Raw genomic sequence first — 18760 nt, forward strand, 5'->3', positions numbered from 1 at the left:
GTAAGTGGTAGAAGTTCATCTTTGCGCAAAATTACCCGAGAATAGAACACACTGAAAAAACATGGGTGGAAGGTGTGTGAGAATTAGCCCAGAAATCCCCAAGACACAGAAGAGGATTAGTAAGAGGAGTACGAATGCAAGTAAAGTGGCCCTAGAGGGACTGAAGCTCAGCTAGGATGGGTCAGGAGGGTGCAAGGAAATGTTTAATGCAGAGGAGACCGTAAAGAATGTAGCTGGTGTTGGGGACGAGACGGGCACGTGCTCCACGGGAAGGCTACGGTGTGTGGAGTTTAGGGCAATAATAAAATAGAAGCATCCGGCTTTGGTGCGGGCAGGAGTGAAGAGAAGTAGGGAAAGGAGAGGAGAGGGCAGTGGAAAGTGGTGGTGAGATGAGAATCAGCAAGGAACCGGAGGGTCCCGAGAGAAGGGCAGGCGAGGCTAGCAGAGAAAGCCAAGAGAAGAGGCGCGGAGGGCGGGGAGGGGGAAGGCAAAGGCCCCCCGCGGTTGTGATGGGAGGTCCAGGGGCCGCGTGGGCGGGGAACGAGCAGGGTTTGGGGCCGCGCGGGGACCGCTGGAGCTGGGGCAGGGACTTGGGGCAGGCCCGGGCGCCAGACCCTGTCTACCTTGAGGGCTTCCAGGCGGTAGCGCTGGGTGGAGCTGGGGTCCATCATGACCGTCACCGCTTTCACCAGCTGCTCGCAAAGCGCGTTCACTTGATCCATCGCCATGGCTAGTGCTACGCGCCGCAAGCGCGCACCACGGCCGTCCCGGGAGCACGAGGCACCGACGGCTCCCTTCACGGGACCACACGCTGGTACCGGGCCGCGGCGAGCTGGGGGGTGGGGAGCGGGAGGAGGAGCGTGAGCTGCAGAAGCTCCAGCCTGGAAGGAGTGGGGGCTGCGCACGCGCCCGACCCGCCACTGCGCACGCGCCCGCGGAAGTGGCGGCTCCCGTGTGACTGTAGCTCCTCGGTGGGCGGAGCGGGGGACGGAAGGGGTACAGTGCGCAGACGCGTCAACGGCTGTTTAGTTGCGCGCGCGCTGTCTGATCTGCTTTTCAAGGTCTGGCTGCTGAGCGCTCAAATCCTGGCTAGGTCCGCCCGGCAGTGCGGTGGCTACTCTCCTGGGCAGGGTCGTCTGTGACCCGTGGTCCGTTTCTCCGTCATCACCGGCAATAAATCTCTCGAAACCGACTGGTCCGCTTCCGGAGAGGGGGTATTCAGGACTCCTTCATCTTCCTTCCAGTGGACGGCGAGCCCGGCATCTTCGGCGTCCGTGATCGGCAGTTCTTCCAGGTGCTTGCCACATTGGTAAGAATTGAGAACCGTTCGGTATCGCCGTTTTCAGACATTTCATGCTTTGGCTGTTAATTTTATGCTATAGTAGTAGCTGGTGAGGACGTTGGACCGAGACTCCGTGAAACAGAAATGCATACTCACTGAGATGTAAAGGCCCTGGTATGGTCTTCTAAGAGGATTTTTTTTTTTTTTTTTTGGTGGAATAATAGTATCTTCGCTATGTCTTCAATCTCCTTCTTCACTTGTGTTCATCTTCCTTAGATGTGTTATCGCCTGATCGGCACCAAACTTAAAGATCCTGATTAAATCGAGACCCTTGAAGATCAGTAATTGCAATTATTGAAGGCTTTTGCAGTTTGGATCTTTTAAAGTGCTACATATAAGACTTCAGAATAGTGGGATCCTTATTCGGAAAGGGGAGTTTTTGGCAGCGAGTGTGTTTTCATTTCCCATCTTTGAAAAGTTCTTGCTTTCTCCAGCCTAATGCATAAACTGAAAACTTCAGCAGCGGTTAAAGTTTGCATATTGGGTTTTGTGTTTTTTTCGCAGTAAAATGTTTGCTGGACTTAAATCACTGCTTCCTATTCTTACTCTATTTTTATTTGTATCTAGCATGGTACTTCCCTGGTGATTGTGTGTGTGTGTGTGTGTGTGTGTGTGTGTGTTAAAATGTGTTTACTATTTTTATTCTGGCATTATCTGTTCCAGCACTACGCAAAAGTCGCCTCAAGGTAAGGTAATTTCTGACATATTATGGTTTTAACTTTTAAGTGTTTAAACTTAACACTTTATGCCAAGTTTCAGTGAGTGGAATTTATAAGGAATTTTTATAAAGAATTAATGCCTTGACTACTCAGACTTTTTAATTCATGTTTCTTTCCACTAATCTTCTGTCATTGTTAGTTCCATGCCACTTGTCAACGTCAATGTTAATTTTTGATTTTTTTTTTTTTAGAAAACAGTTGAGTGTTTACTCAACTGTATAACCTTTTCTTTCATATTTAAATCATGAGTTACTGGTGTTTCCATAAGTATCTTATTTAGGTCAGTTGTTTCCAATTTCTGCTACATATTAGAACTGCCTGGAGAGGGGCGCCTGGGTGGCTCAGTCGGTTGAGGGTCCGACTTCAGCTCAGGTCACGATCTCACGATTCGTGAGTTGGAGCCCCGAGTCGGGCTCTGGGCTGATGGCTCAGAGCCTGGAGCCTGCTTCCGCTTCTGTGTCTCCCTCTCTCTCTGCCCCTCCCCCATGCATGCTCTGTCTCTCTCTGTCTCAAAAATAAATAAACATTAAAAAAAAAAAAAAAAAGAACTGCCTGGAGAGCTTTTAAAAATCACAGTGCTCAAGTCACACCCCATTTTGTGCCATCTCAGCCTAATAGTAATGTTTTAAAATAATAAGTTTAAATAAAATGATATCTAAGTAACATTGATATTTGGCTTCTAATACCAGACATCCTAATGTAATTGGTATATGCGTGTTTTGTGCTATCTCAGCCTATTGGTGGTAATGCTGTGGTTAGAAATGCTTCAGGACACTCACCTGGGCTCCTGTGAGCTTCCCACAGACCTGTCCCGTTTCGAAACCAATGTTCTTATGGTTCTTAATATGATTGCAGGACACCCTTTAGCAGTGACCCTCAGGAAACTTTTTGAAAGAAAAACAATTTATTCCTTATAAGCCCTGAAGCTCACAAGACACCAGTGAGCACACAGCAAGGTTACAGGTAGAGAGGGAGCAAGCTAGGACAGGCCTGGAGTTCTGCTTGAGGGTGGGGATCAAGGGTTTCACGGGTGAATTTAAAAAATAAGAGCGGGAATTTAAAGTACCAGAAGAGAGAAAAGGGAAAACAAAAAACCAAGTGTTCCAAAATGGCCAGTTATTGAAATCAACCAAGAACTCTAAAACAAAGGAGTCTCAGTTAGGGAACGTGGCCTGACACTTTATCTAGTCATTTGGCTGCCTATGTGTTTATTCAAGATAGTCATCTTTAAAGTAAGTGGATGCCTCAGCAATCCCGGCTTAAATCAGCCACCTGCATTATGAGAAAGGGGTGGCGGGAGCCACTGTCAGGGTTTACATGACAATCTACCCTGTGATGCCAGAGTCAATGATGAGGACGTTAACTGCCCTGATAGTTGGTATGTTAAAAGTCAGGGTTAAATAATTATACAGGCAATAGTTTGAAATCCAGTCTGTAGCCATTGTCCCAAACTTGAAAGAGTCCAGCCATGAAAATGGGTCAGTGATCTTTGAAGGCTAGCCCTGGAAATCTGTTCACGGAGTTGGGTAATAAGTAGTCTGCTTTTTTTTTTTTTTAAGTTTATTTTGAGAGGGAGGGACAGAGAGAGACAGACAGAGAATGAATAGGGGAGGGGCAGAGAGAGGGTGAGAGAGAGAGAAAGAGAGAGAGAGAGAGAGAGAATGAATCCCAAGCAGCTCTGAGCTGTCAGCATAGCCTGATGTGGGTCTCCATCTCATGACCCCTGAAATCATGACCTGAGCCAAAATCAAGAGTTGGGTACTAAACTGACTGAGCCATCCAGGTGCCCCATGGTATAAGTAGGTTTGAGCCTGTCCTGTGTTGGTAGATTGTTTCATATTCAGTGGAACCAATCTCTTGGTCCTGAGAATAACTCAATTTAATTAAAGTGTTGTGTCTTATTTCAGGAAGTGGTTGTGCAGGTGGGTTCCTCAAGTTAGGCCTGTTAAAAAAAAAAAAAAAAAAAACTGAGTAAATTTAAAGATCTACACTGGCTTTATTCATGGTTATGAATTGGGCAGCATCTCCTCTAACAAATAAAAAGGAGCTCCTAAGAGTTGTACAAAGTGAAAGGCAAGGCAGAAGGGGGCATGAGAAGGAAGTTACTGTCAGAGAGTAGATTGTTTCAAGCAAGATCACCTTCCTTTGGGGAAGGCAGAGGTCTATCAGGCAGATAGTGCTGACCAGGAAATTCCAGACTGACAGATTAAGATTATAATCCCAGTTTGTGAGTTCTGAAGGCAGTCAGTTAAGAAGATTTCTAGATGTCAGACTCAAAGCATCTTCAGATGGAGTGAGGGCAGACAGTGGCAATCTGTTAGATTTTCCTGGTTTGCAGTTTGAATGTCTCTGGTGATCTTTTCTGAGTGACCCACGCAGCAACTGGCACCAAAATTGTCTATGCATGAGCTGTTGTGTGATTTCTTTGAAGTTTATGTCAAGTTGTTCCACGTTAGCTTGCATGACTTTGGGAAAGGGCAGTTTTAGTTCTCAGTGTTTCCAAGTCAGAAGGGTGGGAGAACATTTGGAAATGTTAGTTTAGAGAGTTATAGCCAAATATTGGAGGAAACTAGAAGAATTCAGGATCCAGTCCAGTTTAGAGGTGGAAAAATAAAACCTCAAAGACCATTAACTTTGTGATATCCACAAAGTTATAATACTGAAACAGTCATTCTCTCACAATCACCCCCATTTCTTTCAGAGATAATCAAAATAAGGCTAATTAAAAAAAAAAAGTATAGTCTCATTAAAGTAGGCCTGGTTATTAACCTAAGTACAGCAAGAATAGTGATTGACCATATAGACATTTAAATCTGCTTTCCTGGAACTTTTCATAAGGAATCTCAGATTGAACTTTTAAAAGCCTTTTGAGACTATGAAGCCAATCAAGAAACTTGCCATTAGGCTTTGCCTGCAATATGTATAGATTTGGGTGAATTCCTCTCTTCTTGAGGTTCCTAAAATACCCTGAGGTTCCTAGGCCTGCCAGGAAGAGACCTTCCTTACTCACCTGGTAAGGCTGTTGGGAACTTGGTAAGCAGGGCGCCAGACTGATTTTTCCATGGGGCTTTATTGATTCCACAAAGTTAACCTTAGTTTCTTAACTATTATATCTACATATGTATGTCTTAAATACATCATTCTAGTCAAAGTTTGGTAGTATAACCAATGTTTCCAATCGTGTCCTGTTAGAAGGAGAAAGATCCTTATTGAACTTATACAGATAATTACATTGCCATAAAAATAAGAATATTCACTGAGAGTTTTCTAATTCTGGAGGGATCAGGTAAGGAGAAAAAGTTTGTTCTCAAAAGTATATTTTACCAAATTGCTGTAAGTTGGAGATAGGTTAAGAGAAGAGGTTTCCTTAAATCTGGAAGAAACAACATTAAAGAACCAACAGTGTTTCTAATGAAAAGTCATAAGAATTATAATCCTCCTCATCAGTTCATTCAGTCCTATGGAATTCTTTTTTTTTTTTTTTTTTTTTAATGTTTGTTTTTGAGAGCGAGAGCGAGCAAGTGGGGGTAGGGCAGAGAGACAGAGAGAGGGAGACACAGAATCTGAAACAGGCTTAAAGCTCTGAGCTGTCAGCACAGAGCCCAACGTGAGGCCCGAACCCAAGAATAGTGAGATCATGACCTGAGCTGAATGTGGTCACCCAACCGACTGAGCCACCCAGGCGCCCCATTAAAGCTTTTTTAAAAAAGTTTATTTATTTTGAGAGAGACGGGGAGAGAGAGATACACATACAGACAGACAGCGTGAGGGAGGGGGGGGGCAGAGGGAGAGAGAGAATCCTAAGCAGGCTCTGTGTGGTCATCTCAGAGCCCAAGGCAGGGCTTGAATTTAGAAGATCTAGAGTTGGATGCTTAAGAGACTGAGCCACCCAGGCACCCCTTGATATTAAAACTTATTTTTAAAAAACTCTTTATGATAATTCACTTTTAGCCAGCTTGATTACATAAGGTATTCTCTTTTTATCTACCTATGGTGTCATTGTGTGGCCCCAGGTATGCTATGTACTTTTCAGTCCTGTAAGTACTAAACCTTTATTTTTTTCAGTTTGCTGATGGTTATTGCTGAAGGGCATCTTGCAATCACAATAAGAATCACAAGGGTTGGTCAGTTGTATTTTTTCTTTTGGAAAGAGGAGATGTCTGTGGGAAGGTCACTGGAGCCCAGGTGAGTGACCCTAGCCATTTCTAGCTGATAGCATTTCTCAGCTGATAGCTGAGCTAGCACAAAACACACCCATACCAATTAAATTAGGATGTCGGGTGAGAGAAGCCAGATATCAGTATTATTTAAATATTCCTAAGTTGGGGGACCCTGGTTGGCTCAGTCAGTAGAGGACTCTTGATCTTGGTGTCATGAGTTCAAACCCCATGTTGGGCATAGAGCTTAAAAAAAATGTCCCTGGCTAATCTGCAGCAAAGTTTGGGAGTCACTACTTCAGTTTGTATTTCTTCCAGATTTCTAACAATGTTAAATGATAACATTAGTCTGTATCCACTGTCAAGTACATAAGGTTTGTTCTTCCAGTCTACCATCCATACCTTTATGTATGTCTATCTGTGAATAGTATGTAGTATTGTTTTCTTTTATCTTCAAAAGTTTACATAAATGGATAGAAAATCACCATCAGACCGTTATCAAGTAAGTGTTACAGGCAAGATCCAGTGATAGGTGCTTAGTGGTTGAAAGTTTTAGGAGAACCAGGATATTTGCATTGTCTCAAAGATTTCCCCCTAAGATAATAGTTACAAAAGGAAAAATAGTAACTTTACAACAAGAAACCTGACAAATACTATCACAACTAAACGACCATGGTTAACTTCACCAGTAATAAGACTTGTTATCATGTATCTCTCCGTATGATACACTGAGAAGAACACTTCACTTCCATAATATTCTTGCCAAAAATATATAGCCTTGAGGCGTCTGGGTGGCTCAGTCGGTTAAGCATTTGTCTCTTGATTTCAGCCTGGGTCATGATCTCAGGGTTAGTGGGTTTGAGCCCCCGCATCGGGCTCTGCACTGACTGTGAGGAGCCTGCTTGGGATTTTCTCTCCCTCTCTCTCTGCCCCTTCCCAACTTGCATTGTGTCAGTTCTCTCTCTCTGTCTCTCTCTTTCTCTCAAAATAAGTAAACTTTAAAAAAAAAAAAGAAAAAGAAATACCAAAAACGTATAACCTTAATCTAATCAAGAGAAAGCATTAGACAAACCTAAATTGAGAGGCATTCTTGAAGTAGCTGACTAGTTCTCTTCAAAAGTGTCATGAAAAATAAGGGAAGATTGAGGAAATGTCACAGATTGGAGAAGACCAAGGAGACATGATGACTAACATTGGATCCTGGGGGGGGGGGGGGGGGGGGGGGGGGGGAAGATTATTAGTGTAATAACTGGTGAAATTCAAGTAAAGTGTATAGTTGAGCATTATACCAATGTTCATTCATTTTTTAGTTTTGATAATTGTGCTTTATAAAATGTTAACAGAGGAAGCTGGATTTCAGAGAATCCTACCATTTTTGCAACTTTAAGTCTGAAATTATTTCAAAATAAAAAGTTAAAAAAATTCACATGAATGCTATCATGTTATATGTCATTTCCTGTTTCTCTTTTCCCTGAAATTATACTCTAGATTTGTTATCAACTAGAGTAACTATTGACTTCATCCCTCTGTTGATGTACATTATAGTTTTTTGTTTTTTTTTTTTTAATGTTTATTGTTTTTAAAGACTGCACAAGCAGGGAAGGGGCAGAGAGATGGGGAGACAGGATTGGAAGTGGGCTCTGTGCTGACAGCAGTGAGCCCGATGCAGGGCTCAAACCCACAAACTGCAAGATCATGACCTGAGCCAAACGCAGACACTCAACTGACCGAGCCACTTAGGTGCCCCAATGTACATTATAGTTTTAATTTGCATTTCCCTGTAACTAATGATGTTGAGCCCATTTTCATGTGCTTACTGACTATATGTATATCTTTTTTGTGTGTTCAGTTCCTTTGGGAGGTGGGGATTTTTTAAAGCTTTTGATATATACTGCCTTCCTAAAATTATAACAATTTATTATTCTCTTACCAGCATCATATGAAAATGGCTATTTCATTCTTGTTACTGTTCATGTTCAGGATAACTCAACAATAGAAGTACGGAAATACAGCTTTCTATGGTGCTTTGGATTAGATGTCTTTTCTGATCATAAAATATCGTCTTACAGAAAAATGGCTACTGGACAGGACCGGGTAGTTGCTCTAGTGGACATGGACTGTTTTTTTGTTCAAGTGGAACAGCGGGAAAATCCTCATTTGAAGAATAAACCTTGTGCAGTTGTACAGTACAAATCATGGAAGGGTGGTGGGTATGTATCATACTTATTATAACTATCGACTATTTTAATCTATAAGAATACATGGCAGTATGCTAGGTCCTGTTTTGAGATTTCTCAGCTGCTGTGTTTGAGATGTAATAGTGGCATCTGTGACCAAAAAGTTTCTACTATTATGTTTATATAGCCTTGATGTTAAATTTTAGTTATTTTTGCTTGTGATCATTTAACACTTTTCTGTTTTCTTTTTTTTTCCTAACCTTAGAATAGTTTCAGTGAGTTATGAAGCTCGTGCATTTGGGGTCGCTAGGAACATGTGGGCAAATGATGCTAAGAAGTTATGTCCAGATCTTCTACTGGCACAAGTTCGTGAGTCTCGTGGGAAAGCTGACCTTACCAAGTAAGAAGAAAAGATTGTTTAAGGGAATGGAAGAATTGGAAATAATATAATATGAGCCCCTGAGGAACTGAGGTTTCAAATTTGTTTGGTGTAAATAATGTCTGAAAAAGTTCCCTTTCGACAGCCAGCTTTTCTCTGTGAAATGAAAATAGATTTGATACCATGTTTCAGGAACAGTTCAGAGTCGTTACAACCTGTAACAATTGGTGCCCTTAACACCCTTTCAGTTCCTTAATTATTTAAAAATTGGTATTATGGGGGGTGGGAGGGAGGGGAGGGTGGGTGATGGGTATTGAGGAGGGCACCTTTTGGGATGAGCACTGGGTGTTGTATGGAAACCAATTTGACAATAAACTTCATATATTGAAAAAAAATAAAAAAATAAACAATTACCCACGAAAAGTATGAGACAGACAAAGTTAACCACTACCTTAAGTTATCCTTTTGTTAACAAATTGGAACACAGATAACATGAGCTAATTTGACCTTCAGTAAACCTTAGTAGAATGAATATTTATTATTCAATTCTGATAATTTAAAAGACATGAACACTGGGTGTTGTCTGGAAATCAATTTGTCAATAAGTTATATTAAAAATTAAAAAAAATTGGTATTATAATTAAAACTTAGAGGTGCCTGTGTGGCTCTATCGGTTAAGTGTCCAACTTCGACTCAGGTCATGATCTCACGGTTTGTGAGTTCAAGCCCTGCATCAGGCTTCATGCTGATAGCACAGAGCCTACTTGGGATTCTCTCTCCCTCTCCCCTCTCCCCTCTCCCCTCTCCCCTCTCCCCTCTCCCCTCTCCCCTCTCCCCTCTCCCCCCTCCCCTCTCCCCCCCTCCCCTCTCCCCCCCTCTCCCCCCTCTCCCCCCCCCTCCCTCCCCTCTCCCCCCTCTCTCCCCCTCTCTCTCTCTCCCTCTCTCTCTCTCTCTCTCTCTCTCTCCCCCCTCTCCCCCTCCCCCCCGTCCTCTCTCCTCTCTTCCCCTCTCCTCCTCTCTCCCTCTCTCTCTCTCTGCCCCTCCCTCACTGCATATCTTTCCCTCTCCCTCCCTCCCTCTCTCTCAAAATAAATAAACTTTAAAAAAGAAAAACTTAATACCAATTCCCATGTTCTCAAGCCAAAATTCTGAAATGTTTGAAGTAATTAAATTGACTGAAACTAAGTTTTTCCAGAGAAGGCTAAGTTAAACTGACATTATAGTGCAGTATCTAGAATTATTTGCCAGAACCAGGGGCGCCTGCATGGCTCAGTTAAGCGTCTGACTTTGGCTGAGGTCATGATCTCACAGTTTGCAGGTTTGAGCCTTGCGTTGGGCTCTGTGCTGACAGCTCAGAGCCTGCAGCCTGCTTCGGATTCTATTGTCTCCCTCTCTCTCTGCCCCTCCCCTACTTGCACATGTGTGTGTGCTCTCTCTCTCTCAAAAATAAATAAACACTAAAAAAATTATTAAAAAAAATAGAATTACTTGCCAGAACTGAACAGTCTCAAAGGAGACTACCTTCTCTGTGTTTAAAGTGCACTGTTGCTCCCCAGATTTTAGAGTCTTAGCCTTAGAATAGAGGTATGTCCGGGTATAACCAAGTTAGAGGTAGGTACAAGCTCTAGCCACTATAATAATCCTAATAGAGAATATGTATTGAGCATATGTCCCATGCCAGCCTGTGTTAAGCTCTCCACAGGCAACATCTCTTAAAAATTTCACGTTATTATAAGGTAGGTTCTAGTATTCTCCCCCCCCCCCCCCCCCACCTCCATGAAGAAGCAAGCTTAAAGAAGTTAAATAGTGTAAGTTCACACAGCTAGGAAGTAGACTAAGGATTCGGGGGGGGGGGTTTGGATTTCAGTATCCACATTCTCACAGTACATTCTGCCATGTAGTGTGGTGTGTAGGGATTATGGTTTGACTTAAGAGTTGAGATATTCCAGGGGCACCTGGGTGGCTCAGTCAGTTAAGCATCAGACTCATGATTTTGACTCAGGTCATGATCTCATGGTTCATGAGTTCGAGCCCTTCATCAGCCTCTGCACTAACAGTGCAGAGCCTGCTTGGGATTCTGTCTCCCTCTCTCTGCCCCTCCCCCACTTGCTCTCTATCTCTCTCTCAAAATAAACAAAAATAAACTTTAAAAAAAAAAGAGAGATAAATTTTAAGTCTAAAAGTGACGTGCCGTAACCAACTTCACACTGGAGTTATTGCCAGAAAAGAAGACAGATTTGACTGAAGATTAATACCTTAACCCTAAAGTAGAATTAAAGTCAGCTAATGGACATATACTACATTGCATTGAAGGGAATTTTATGCTGGTAAAGACAGTGTAACTTTCCAGAAATAATGGTTGACATCACAATGTAATTTTGAAAGGCCACATGCCACCAACTTTAAACTGGATCATTTATCTTACTCTTAAAGTCTTCATCAAATGATGAGCAAAGCCAGTTTTATCAAATTTAGGAGTTTATAGATGAAGAGTTACTAAGACCTAGAGATGTAAAATTACTGTTTTGATAACTTGCAAAACCAGGTTATAAAATACGATTTGCAGAAATGTATGCATATTGAAGTTTATCAAATATTCTTTTTTTTTTTTTTTTAACATTTATTTATTTTTGAGAGACAGAGAGAGACAGCATGAGCAGGGGAGGGGCAGAGAGAGAGGGAGACACAGAATCAGAAGCAGGCTCCAGGCTCTGAGCTGTCAGCATGGAGTCCGATGCGGGGCTCGAGCCCACGAACTGTGCGATCATGACCTGAGCTGAAGTCGGACGCTTAACCGACTGAGCCACCCAGGCGCCCCTATCAAATATTCTTAAAATGGTTTGGAGTGATTTGCTCAAGAGGCTGTGAAGGAACACCAACTATCGCAAGAGTATCCTCTTCTCACTCTGTGTGTGACTGTATCGTGCCCTCATGCTCCTGCACGTGCTTGTACTTTTTTTTCCTTTGAGGTCTGACTGTCCTCTTTCCAACACAAATAATGATTAAAAGAAAAAAAGCCAAGTCTTTTCTCCAATTCTTTTGAGAATGTTTTACAGCAATAATTATACGGGTGTTTTATAGATATCTTTGTGAAATGGTGCAAATATTTCATTTTTATGATAGATTCAATAGGAATACAGTACTTACTTTAAATTCCATAGCAGGTTCAGAGCAAAGAAAATATATACATGTTGCCATAGGAAACTAGCTATCTACAGCCAGAAGAGCTGCTTGTTAGGGTTTAAATAGAAGGTATATGGTGAAACGGGTATCCGCTAGGGAAGGCTGTCACCACATTCTAGGCACTTATCTTCAGCTTGATAATTTGAATGTTAGTATACCCAGAAGTGATTGGACTTGGTTGGTTGGTTAGATGTGTGTGTGTGTGTGTGTGTGTGTGTGTGTGTGTGTGTGCGCGCGCGCACGCGCGCGCGCACATGTGCACGTATATGTATGTGTGTATATATGTAGCAAGGACCAGCTCACATGTTGGTCAGACTTACTGTTGACTAGGTATAAAATCTAATATGTCACTTTTTAAAAAAAATTTTTTTTAATTTAATTTTTTAAATTTACATCCAAGTTAGCATATAGTGCAACAGTGATTTCAGGAGTAGATTCCTTAATGCCGCTTACCCATTTAGCCCATCCCCCCTCCAGTAACCCTGTGTTTGTTCTCCATATTTAAGAGTCTCTTATGTTTTGTCCCCCTCCCTGTTTTTATATTATTTTTGCTTCCCTTCCCTTGTGTTCATCTGTTCTGTGTCTTAAAGTCTTCAATGTCACATTGTTAATTTATAGTGAGAAACACTGGGGCTCCTGGCTGGCTCAGTCAGAAGACTTTTGATCTTGGGGTCGTGAATTCGAGCCCTGCATTGGGTGTAGAGATTATTTAAAATAAATAAAACTTGAAAATATATAGTGTGGGCACCTGGGTGGCTCAGTCGTTAAGTATCTGATTTCGTCTCAGGTCATGATCTCACAGTTAGTGAGTTTGAGTCCCACATCAGATGAGCTCGTGCCCTGCTTCGGGTGAGCCCCACTTTCTCTCTCTCTCTCTCTCTCTCCCTCTCTCTCCCTCTTTCTCCCTCCCTCCCTCTTTCTCCCTCCCTCCCTCTTTCTCCCTCCCTCCCTCTCTCCCTCTTTCTCCCTCCCTCCCTCTCTCCCTCTCTCTCTCTCTCTCTCCCTCTCTCTCCCTCTCTCTCCCTCTCTCTCTCTCCCTCTCTCTCCCTCTCTCTCTCTCCCTCTCTCTCCCTCTCCCTCCCTCTCTCTCCCTCCCTCTCCCTCCCTCTCCCTCCCTCCCTCTCTCTCCCTCCCTCTCTCTCCCTTCCTCTCTCTCTTTCCCACCTCCTTCCCTTCCTCTCTCTCTCCCTCTCTCTCCCCCCCCTCCCTCCCTCTCTCTCTCCCCCTCTCTCCTTCTCTCTCTCCCCCTCCCTCCCTCTCCCCCTCCCTCCCTCTCTCCCCCTCCCTCCCTCTCTCCCCCTCCCTCCCTCTCTCTCTCCCCCTCACCTCCCTCTCTCTCCCTCTCTCCCTCTCTCCCCCTCTCTCCCCCTCCTCCCTCCCTCCCCCTCCTCCCTCCCTCCCCCCCCTCTGCTCCTTAAAGGATTTTCTCTCTCTTTGCCCCTCACTTATGACCCCTCTCTCTTTCTCTCTCCCTCTCAAAAAACATATTAACATGTATGTGTGTATATATGTGTGTATACAAATATATATGTGTGTGTATACATATATATATACATATATATATGTATGTGTGTATACATATATATATATACATATACATATATATGTGTGTATGTGTGTATACATATATATATACATATATACATATATATATGTATACACACATATGTATATTGAGAAATGCTATCTTGAGGAAGATGAAATACTTGGGTTCAGGGATCAGGGCAGTGTTTCCTGTAAATCTCATATTTGAAGACAAAAGTTGAAGCAGAATACTACATGGTAGTTATATGAAAATAACAGAAAGAGTAAGTGATCTTAGTAAAATGTAGTTAAACAAGTTTGAAGCATTTCTTTCATCTTTGGAGAGATCCTTGTCACATAAACACATTCATGGTCTGGACACTTTCCACCTTCATAGTGCTAGAGTCACACTAAAAATGTTTGCCTCTGTGCTGCTTCTTTTTCCTTGCTTCTGTTACTGACCATCTGCCTGCGCATTGACCACTTCATCTGCCAAGCCATTCCTCTCTTTAAGGAGATCTTACAGGGGCACCTGGGTGGCTCAGTCGGTTGAGCGTCCAACTTTGCCTTGGGTCATGATCTCGAAGTTGACAAGTTTGAGCCCCGCGTCAGGCTCTGTGCTGACAGCTCCGGAGCCTGGAGCGTGCTTCCGATTCTGTGTCTCCCTCTCTCTCTGTCTCTCCCCTGCTCATGCTCTGTCTCTCTCTGTCTCAAAAATGAAGATAAATAAATAAACATTAAAAAAAAAAAAGGAGGGGCGCCTGGGTGGCTCAGTCGGTTAAGCCTCTGACTTCAGCTCGGGTCACGATCTCGCGGTCCGAGAGTTCAAGCCCCGCATCGGGCTCTGGGCTGATGGCTCGGAGTCTGAAGCCTACTTCCGATTCTGTGTCTCCCTCTCTCTCTGCCCCTCCCCTGTTCATGCTCTGTCTCTCTCTGTCTCAAAAATAAATAAAACGTTAAAAAAAATTAAAAAAAAAAAAAAGGAGATCTTACATTGGTTATGTATATGATGATTCCATTATGAGATGGAGGGGATGGGGCTGACTATCTCAATTGTTGTGTTCATTTATTGCCTACATATATAAAAATCCTTATACTTTTTAGGTACCGGGAAGCCAGTGTGGAAGTGATGGGGGTAATGTCTCATTTTTCTGTGATTGAACGTGGCAGCATCGATGAGGCTTATATAGACCTGACCAGTGCTGTACATGAGAGACTACAAAAGCTACAAGGTCAACCTATCTCGGCCGACTTGTTGCCAACCACCTACATTGAAGGGTTGCCCCAAGGCCCTACAACAGCAGAAGGGACTGATCAGAAAGGTACTTCCATAGCATCGTATTGCTTCTGCTTCCTGCCTTTGGAACCTGCTTTGCTTGGTCACGCTGATCCTTCTTGGATTGATTGAAAGGAAACTTACACTACAACCTGAATGAATCACAAGGACTGACAAGGAAGGATATACAAATTCTTTTATCTTTTCAGGTATATGGATGTTGAGAAGCTGTGAAATCTGTATGAAATCAAGTTTCTCTTTAGATATCACTAGAGCAGGTTAGAGTTATCAGTAGACTGAGCCCTTCTGTCATTTGTAGGTTAACTTATAGTGTTGTAACTTGGTTTCTTCATCATCTAAGTTTTTTAAGGGGGACCTCAAGGATGGGGAGTTGAGTCACTCAGAATTTCTGATCAATTTAGAGTGAAAAATATCAGTGGACTCTTCAGGGTCTCATTTTATTTTCCTTACTTTTGTTATGCCCAGAATTCGTGATCCCCAAAGACCACCAGGGAGCCGAGTCCGATGCAAAAGCAAAAGAACCTTTATTCGAGCTAGCTCGAGCTCAATCCCCTACCTGCACCGACGCAGCGGTGAGATACCAGGGAGAGAGAGCGAGTTTCAAAAGCACAAAGGTTTTATAGGGGTCTAGGGGCAGTTGGTGAGGTAATGGCTGTGGCCTCAGCCGATTGGCTGGGGAAGGGTCGTGGCCTCAGCCGATTGGTTGGGGAAGGGTCGGAGTCCTGTTACGCAGGTCGCTGGGCGTGTTTTGATCAGAAAGTTTGAACGGGTGAGCGGGAGGTTACTCAAGGGGAGGAGGCGCAGTCTGAGGTTTCTGTGAATTTCCCGGAAAAGGGGTCATGTCGGGGACATAGTCACTCAAGGTGGAGAACACAGAACAAGATGGAGTCGGCCGGCGTAGGCCCGCCCTTTCATTCCCCCCTTGTCATGTAACTTACGGACCCAATCATGGGACCGGCTGCATTTATGGTGACAAGGGGAACAGAGTTTGGAAGTTTACGCTAAGTTCTGGGAAGCATGTGTCCCTGGGGTGGCTCTGGGAGGTCTAATTAAGTATTGTCCCTGAGCTGGTATCTATGATCTGCCAGGTGATGTTTTGGGGGGTGTGGGGACTCCCGGTAGCATGAGCAATGACAAGCAGAGTTAACAGAGTTACCAATATTAGGTGGGTCGAATGTGCTGTAGCTTGAGCTTGAGCTTGAGCGGGTTGTGTTGGTCCCGACTGATGGCCCATCGCGTGACGAAGTCCTTCCGGATCGAGGAGGGGTCCGCTGGCCGAACGTGGGTGTGATGGACCCAGGTCGCGATGCCGTCTACTTTGAGAGCGGTGGGGGTTGTCAGCACTACAATGTAGGGTCCCTTCCAGCGCGGCTCGAGAGTCTCTCGGTGGTGCCTCTTGACATAGACCCAGTCTCCCGGCTTGTACTGATGAGGTGTCGGGGTCGGGCCAGCCTCATAGATGGCACGGAGGCGCGGCCAAATATCCTCGTGCGCCCTCTGGAGCCCTCTCAAGGAAAGAAAAAGTTCTTGATCTTTAAACTCTGCAAGAAGTTCAGCTCGAAGGCTGGGAATAACAGGGGGTGGCCTGCCAAACATGATCTCGTAGGGAGTAAAACCCAGAGTGTAAGGAGTGTTTCTAACCCGGTAAAGGGCGTACGGTAGGAGAGTCACCCAGTCCCTGCCAGTCTCCATGGTTAATTTGGTAAGGGTCTCTTTTAGGGTTCTATTCATTCTTTCTACCTGTCCTGAGCTCTGGGGCCTATAAGCACAATGTAATTTCCAGTTTGCCCCCACCGCCTTGGCTACTGCCTGTGTTACCTGAGAGATAAAAGCTGGTCCATTGTCTGATCCTACCATGGCAGGAAAACCATACCTGGGTAAGATGTCTTCTAGTAGCTTCTTAGCCACCGTCTGAGCCGTTTCATGCTTGGTTGGGTATGCCTCCACCCAGCCAGAGAAGGTGTCTGTAAATACTAAAAGATATTTATAACCATACTTTCCTGGTTTGACTTCAGTGAAGTCGACTTCCCATTGGGCTCCCGGTCTGGTGCCTCTGAGCCTGGTTCCTTTTTTATTTGATGTGGCTTTCGCGTTGGTGAGTTGGCAGGTCTTGCAGGCAGATACAACTTGCTCTATTTTGGTGTCCTGTTGGTGAATCTTGATTCCGGCATGTCGGATTAAGTCTTTTAATTTTCGGGCCCCCATGTGAGTAGACCGATGCATGTGCTCTAATATTGAGACTCCGAGCCGGTCTGGCAGCACGAGCTCCTTGTTAGGTATATACCACCATCCCTTTATCTCCTGGGCCATGGGGAGTTTCTTGATCCGCTGTAACTCCTCCTGGGAGTATTTGGGCTGGTCTGGTAAAACTGGGTCTCCCGGGTCCGGTAGTTGTATGGTCATGGTGGGGACTGGAGTAAGGGCTACTGCCTTGGCTGCCTGGTCAGCCTTTCGATTACCTCTAGCTACTGGGTTATCAGCTTTTTGGTGCCCTTGGCAGTGGATAATGGCTAGCTTGGCAGGAAGCCATAAGGCCGTAAGCAGGTTAAGTATCTCCTGCTTATTTTTTATAGTCCGTCCTTCTGCCGTCAGTAACCCCCTCTCCTGATAAATTGCCCCATGAATATGAGCGGTGGCAAATGCATAACGGCTGTCTGTGTAGATGTTAAGCCGTTTTCCAGCTCCCAGCATCAGCGCCTTGGTGAGGGCTATGAGCTCCGCTCGCTGGGCTGACGTTCCGGAGGGTAGAGCCTCCGCCCATACGGTGTCCGTTTCGGTGACCACCGCTGCACCCGCATACCTGTGTCCATCTCGCACAAAGCTGCTGCCATCAGTGAACCAAGTAGCCTCGGCATCGGGGAGGGGCTGGTCGGTCAGGTCCATCCGGAATCCATGTACTTGTTCCAGGATTCCCGCACAGTCATGTAGTGGAGCACCTAGGTCAGGGTCGGGCAGCAGGGTTGCAGGATTGAGGGCTGCACTGGGGTGGAACCGCACTCGTGGAGGGTTGAGTAGGAGGCTCTGGTAATGAGTCATACGTGTATTGCTCATCCATCTATCAGGAGGCTGTTTCAGGACCCCTTCAATGGCGTGTGGGGTCGTGATCCAGATCTCCTGTCCTAGGGTCAGTTTGTCTGCATCCTTGACTAGGAGTGCTGTCGCCGCAATAATTCTTAGGCATGGCGGCCAGCCGGCAGCCACTGGGTCTAGTTTCTTAGACAGGTAAGCCACTGGGCGGTTCCAGGGGCCTAAGGCTTGAGTTAGAACCCCTTTTGCTATTCCCTTATGTTCGTCTACAAAGAGGTGGAAGGGTTTCGTAATGTCTGGTAGGCCCAGGGCTGGGGCACTTAGGAGGGCCTTTTTTAACCGATTAAAGGCAATTTCTTCTTTTTCAGTCCATTTAAATGTTTTCCCCTCTTTGGTAGCTTCATATAGGGGCCTGGCGATCTCAGCAAAACCTGGAACCCAGAGGCGGCAGTAGCCGGCTGATCCTAGGAATTCCCTCACTTCTCTTCGGGAGGTGGGAGTAGGGATCTTTAGGACAGTTTCTTTTCTGGCATCTGATAACCGCCGCTATCCGCCCTCCAGGATATATCCCAGGTAACTTACCCTCTCCCTGCATATCTGAGCCTTCTTCGCGGATGCCCGGTACCCTAAAGCCCCCAGGGTAGCCAGCAGGTCCTGGGTCCCTCGCTCACAGTCTTTGGCCGTGTCAGCAGCAATCAGGATGTCATCTACGTACTGTAGGAGGGTGAGGCCAGGGTGCTCCCTTCTGTACTCACCCAGGTCCTCGTGTAGTGCCTCGTCGAAGATGGTGGGTGAATTTTTGAATCCCTGAGGTAGCCGTGTCCAGGTGAGTTGCCCACTGTAGCCCTCCTCCGGATCATGCCACTCGAAGGCGAACAGGGGTTGGCTCTGGGGTGCCAGCGGCAGACTGAAGAAGGCGTCCTTTAAATCTAGTACAGTATACCAGACCCTGGAG

General features: G+C 44.9%; 2 protein-coding genes across 5 annotated transcripts in view; one reads left to right on the forward strand and one right to left on the reverse strand.

Annotated features, from left to right (window-relative positions):
* The window catches only part of XPO5 (exportin 5), a 48485-nt gene extending 47609 nt beyond the window's left edge, over window positions 1–876 (reverse strand). For both annotated transcript variants that reach the window (XM_042938877.1, XM_042938876.1), the window contains exon 1: window positions 624–876. In XM_042938877.1, the coding sequence (XP_042794811.1) occupies window positions 624–728 (105 nt within the window). In that variant the 5' untranslated portion in view covers window positions 729–876. The remainder of the gene's footprint in view (window positions 1–623) is intronic.
* Window positions 877–1011: 135 nt separating this feature from the next.
* Window positions 1012–18760, forward strand: part of POLH (DNA polymerase eta) — a 45728-nt gene continuing 27979 nt past the window's right edge. The window contains exons 1-5 of one of the 3 annotated variants that reach the window (XM_042938878.1): window positions 1012–1309; window positions 6127–6246; window positions 8288–8428; window positions 8661–8795; window positions 14586–14803. In XM_042938878.1, the coding sequence (XP_042794812.1) occupies window positions 6134–6246; window positions 8288–8428; window positions 8661–8795; window positions 14586–14803 (607 nt within the window). In that variant the 5' untranslated portion in view covers window positions 1012–1309; window positions 6127–6133. Of the gene's footprint in view, window positions 1310–6126; window positions 6247–8287; window positions 8429–8660; window positions 8796–14585; window positions 14804–18760 lie in introns of those variants that run through there. The other 2 variants (XM_042938879.1, XM_042938880.1) reach the window with 2 other exon arrangements.

The sequence above is a fragment of the Panthera leo genome, chromosome B2 (assembly GCF_018350215.1).
Source record: "Panthera leo isolate Ple1 chromosome B2, P.leo_Ple1_pat1.1, whole genome shotgun sequence".
Lineage (NCBI taxonomy): Eukaryota > Metazoa > Chordata > Mammalia > Carnivora > Felidae > Panthera > Panthera leo.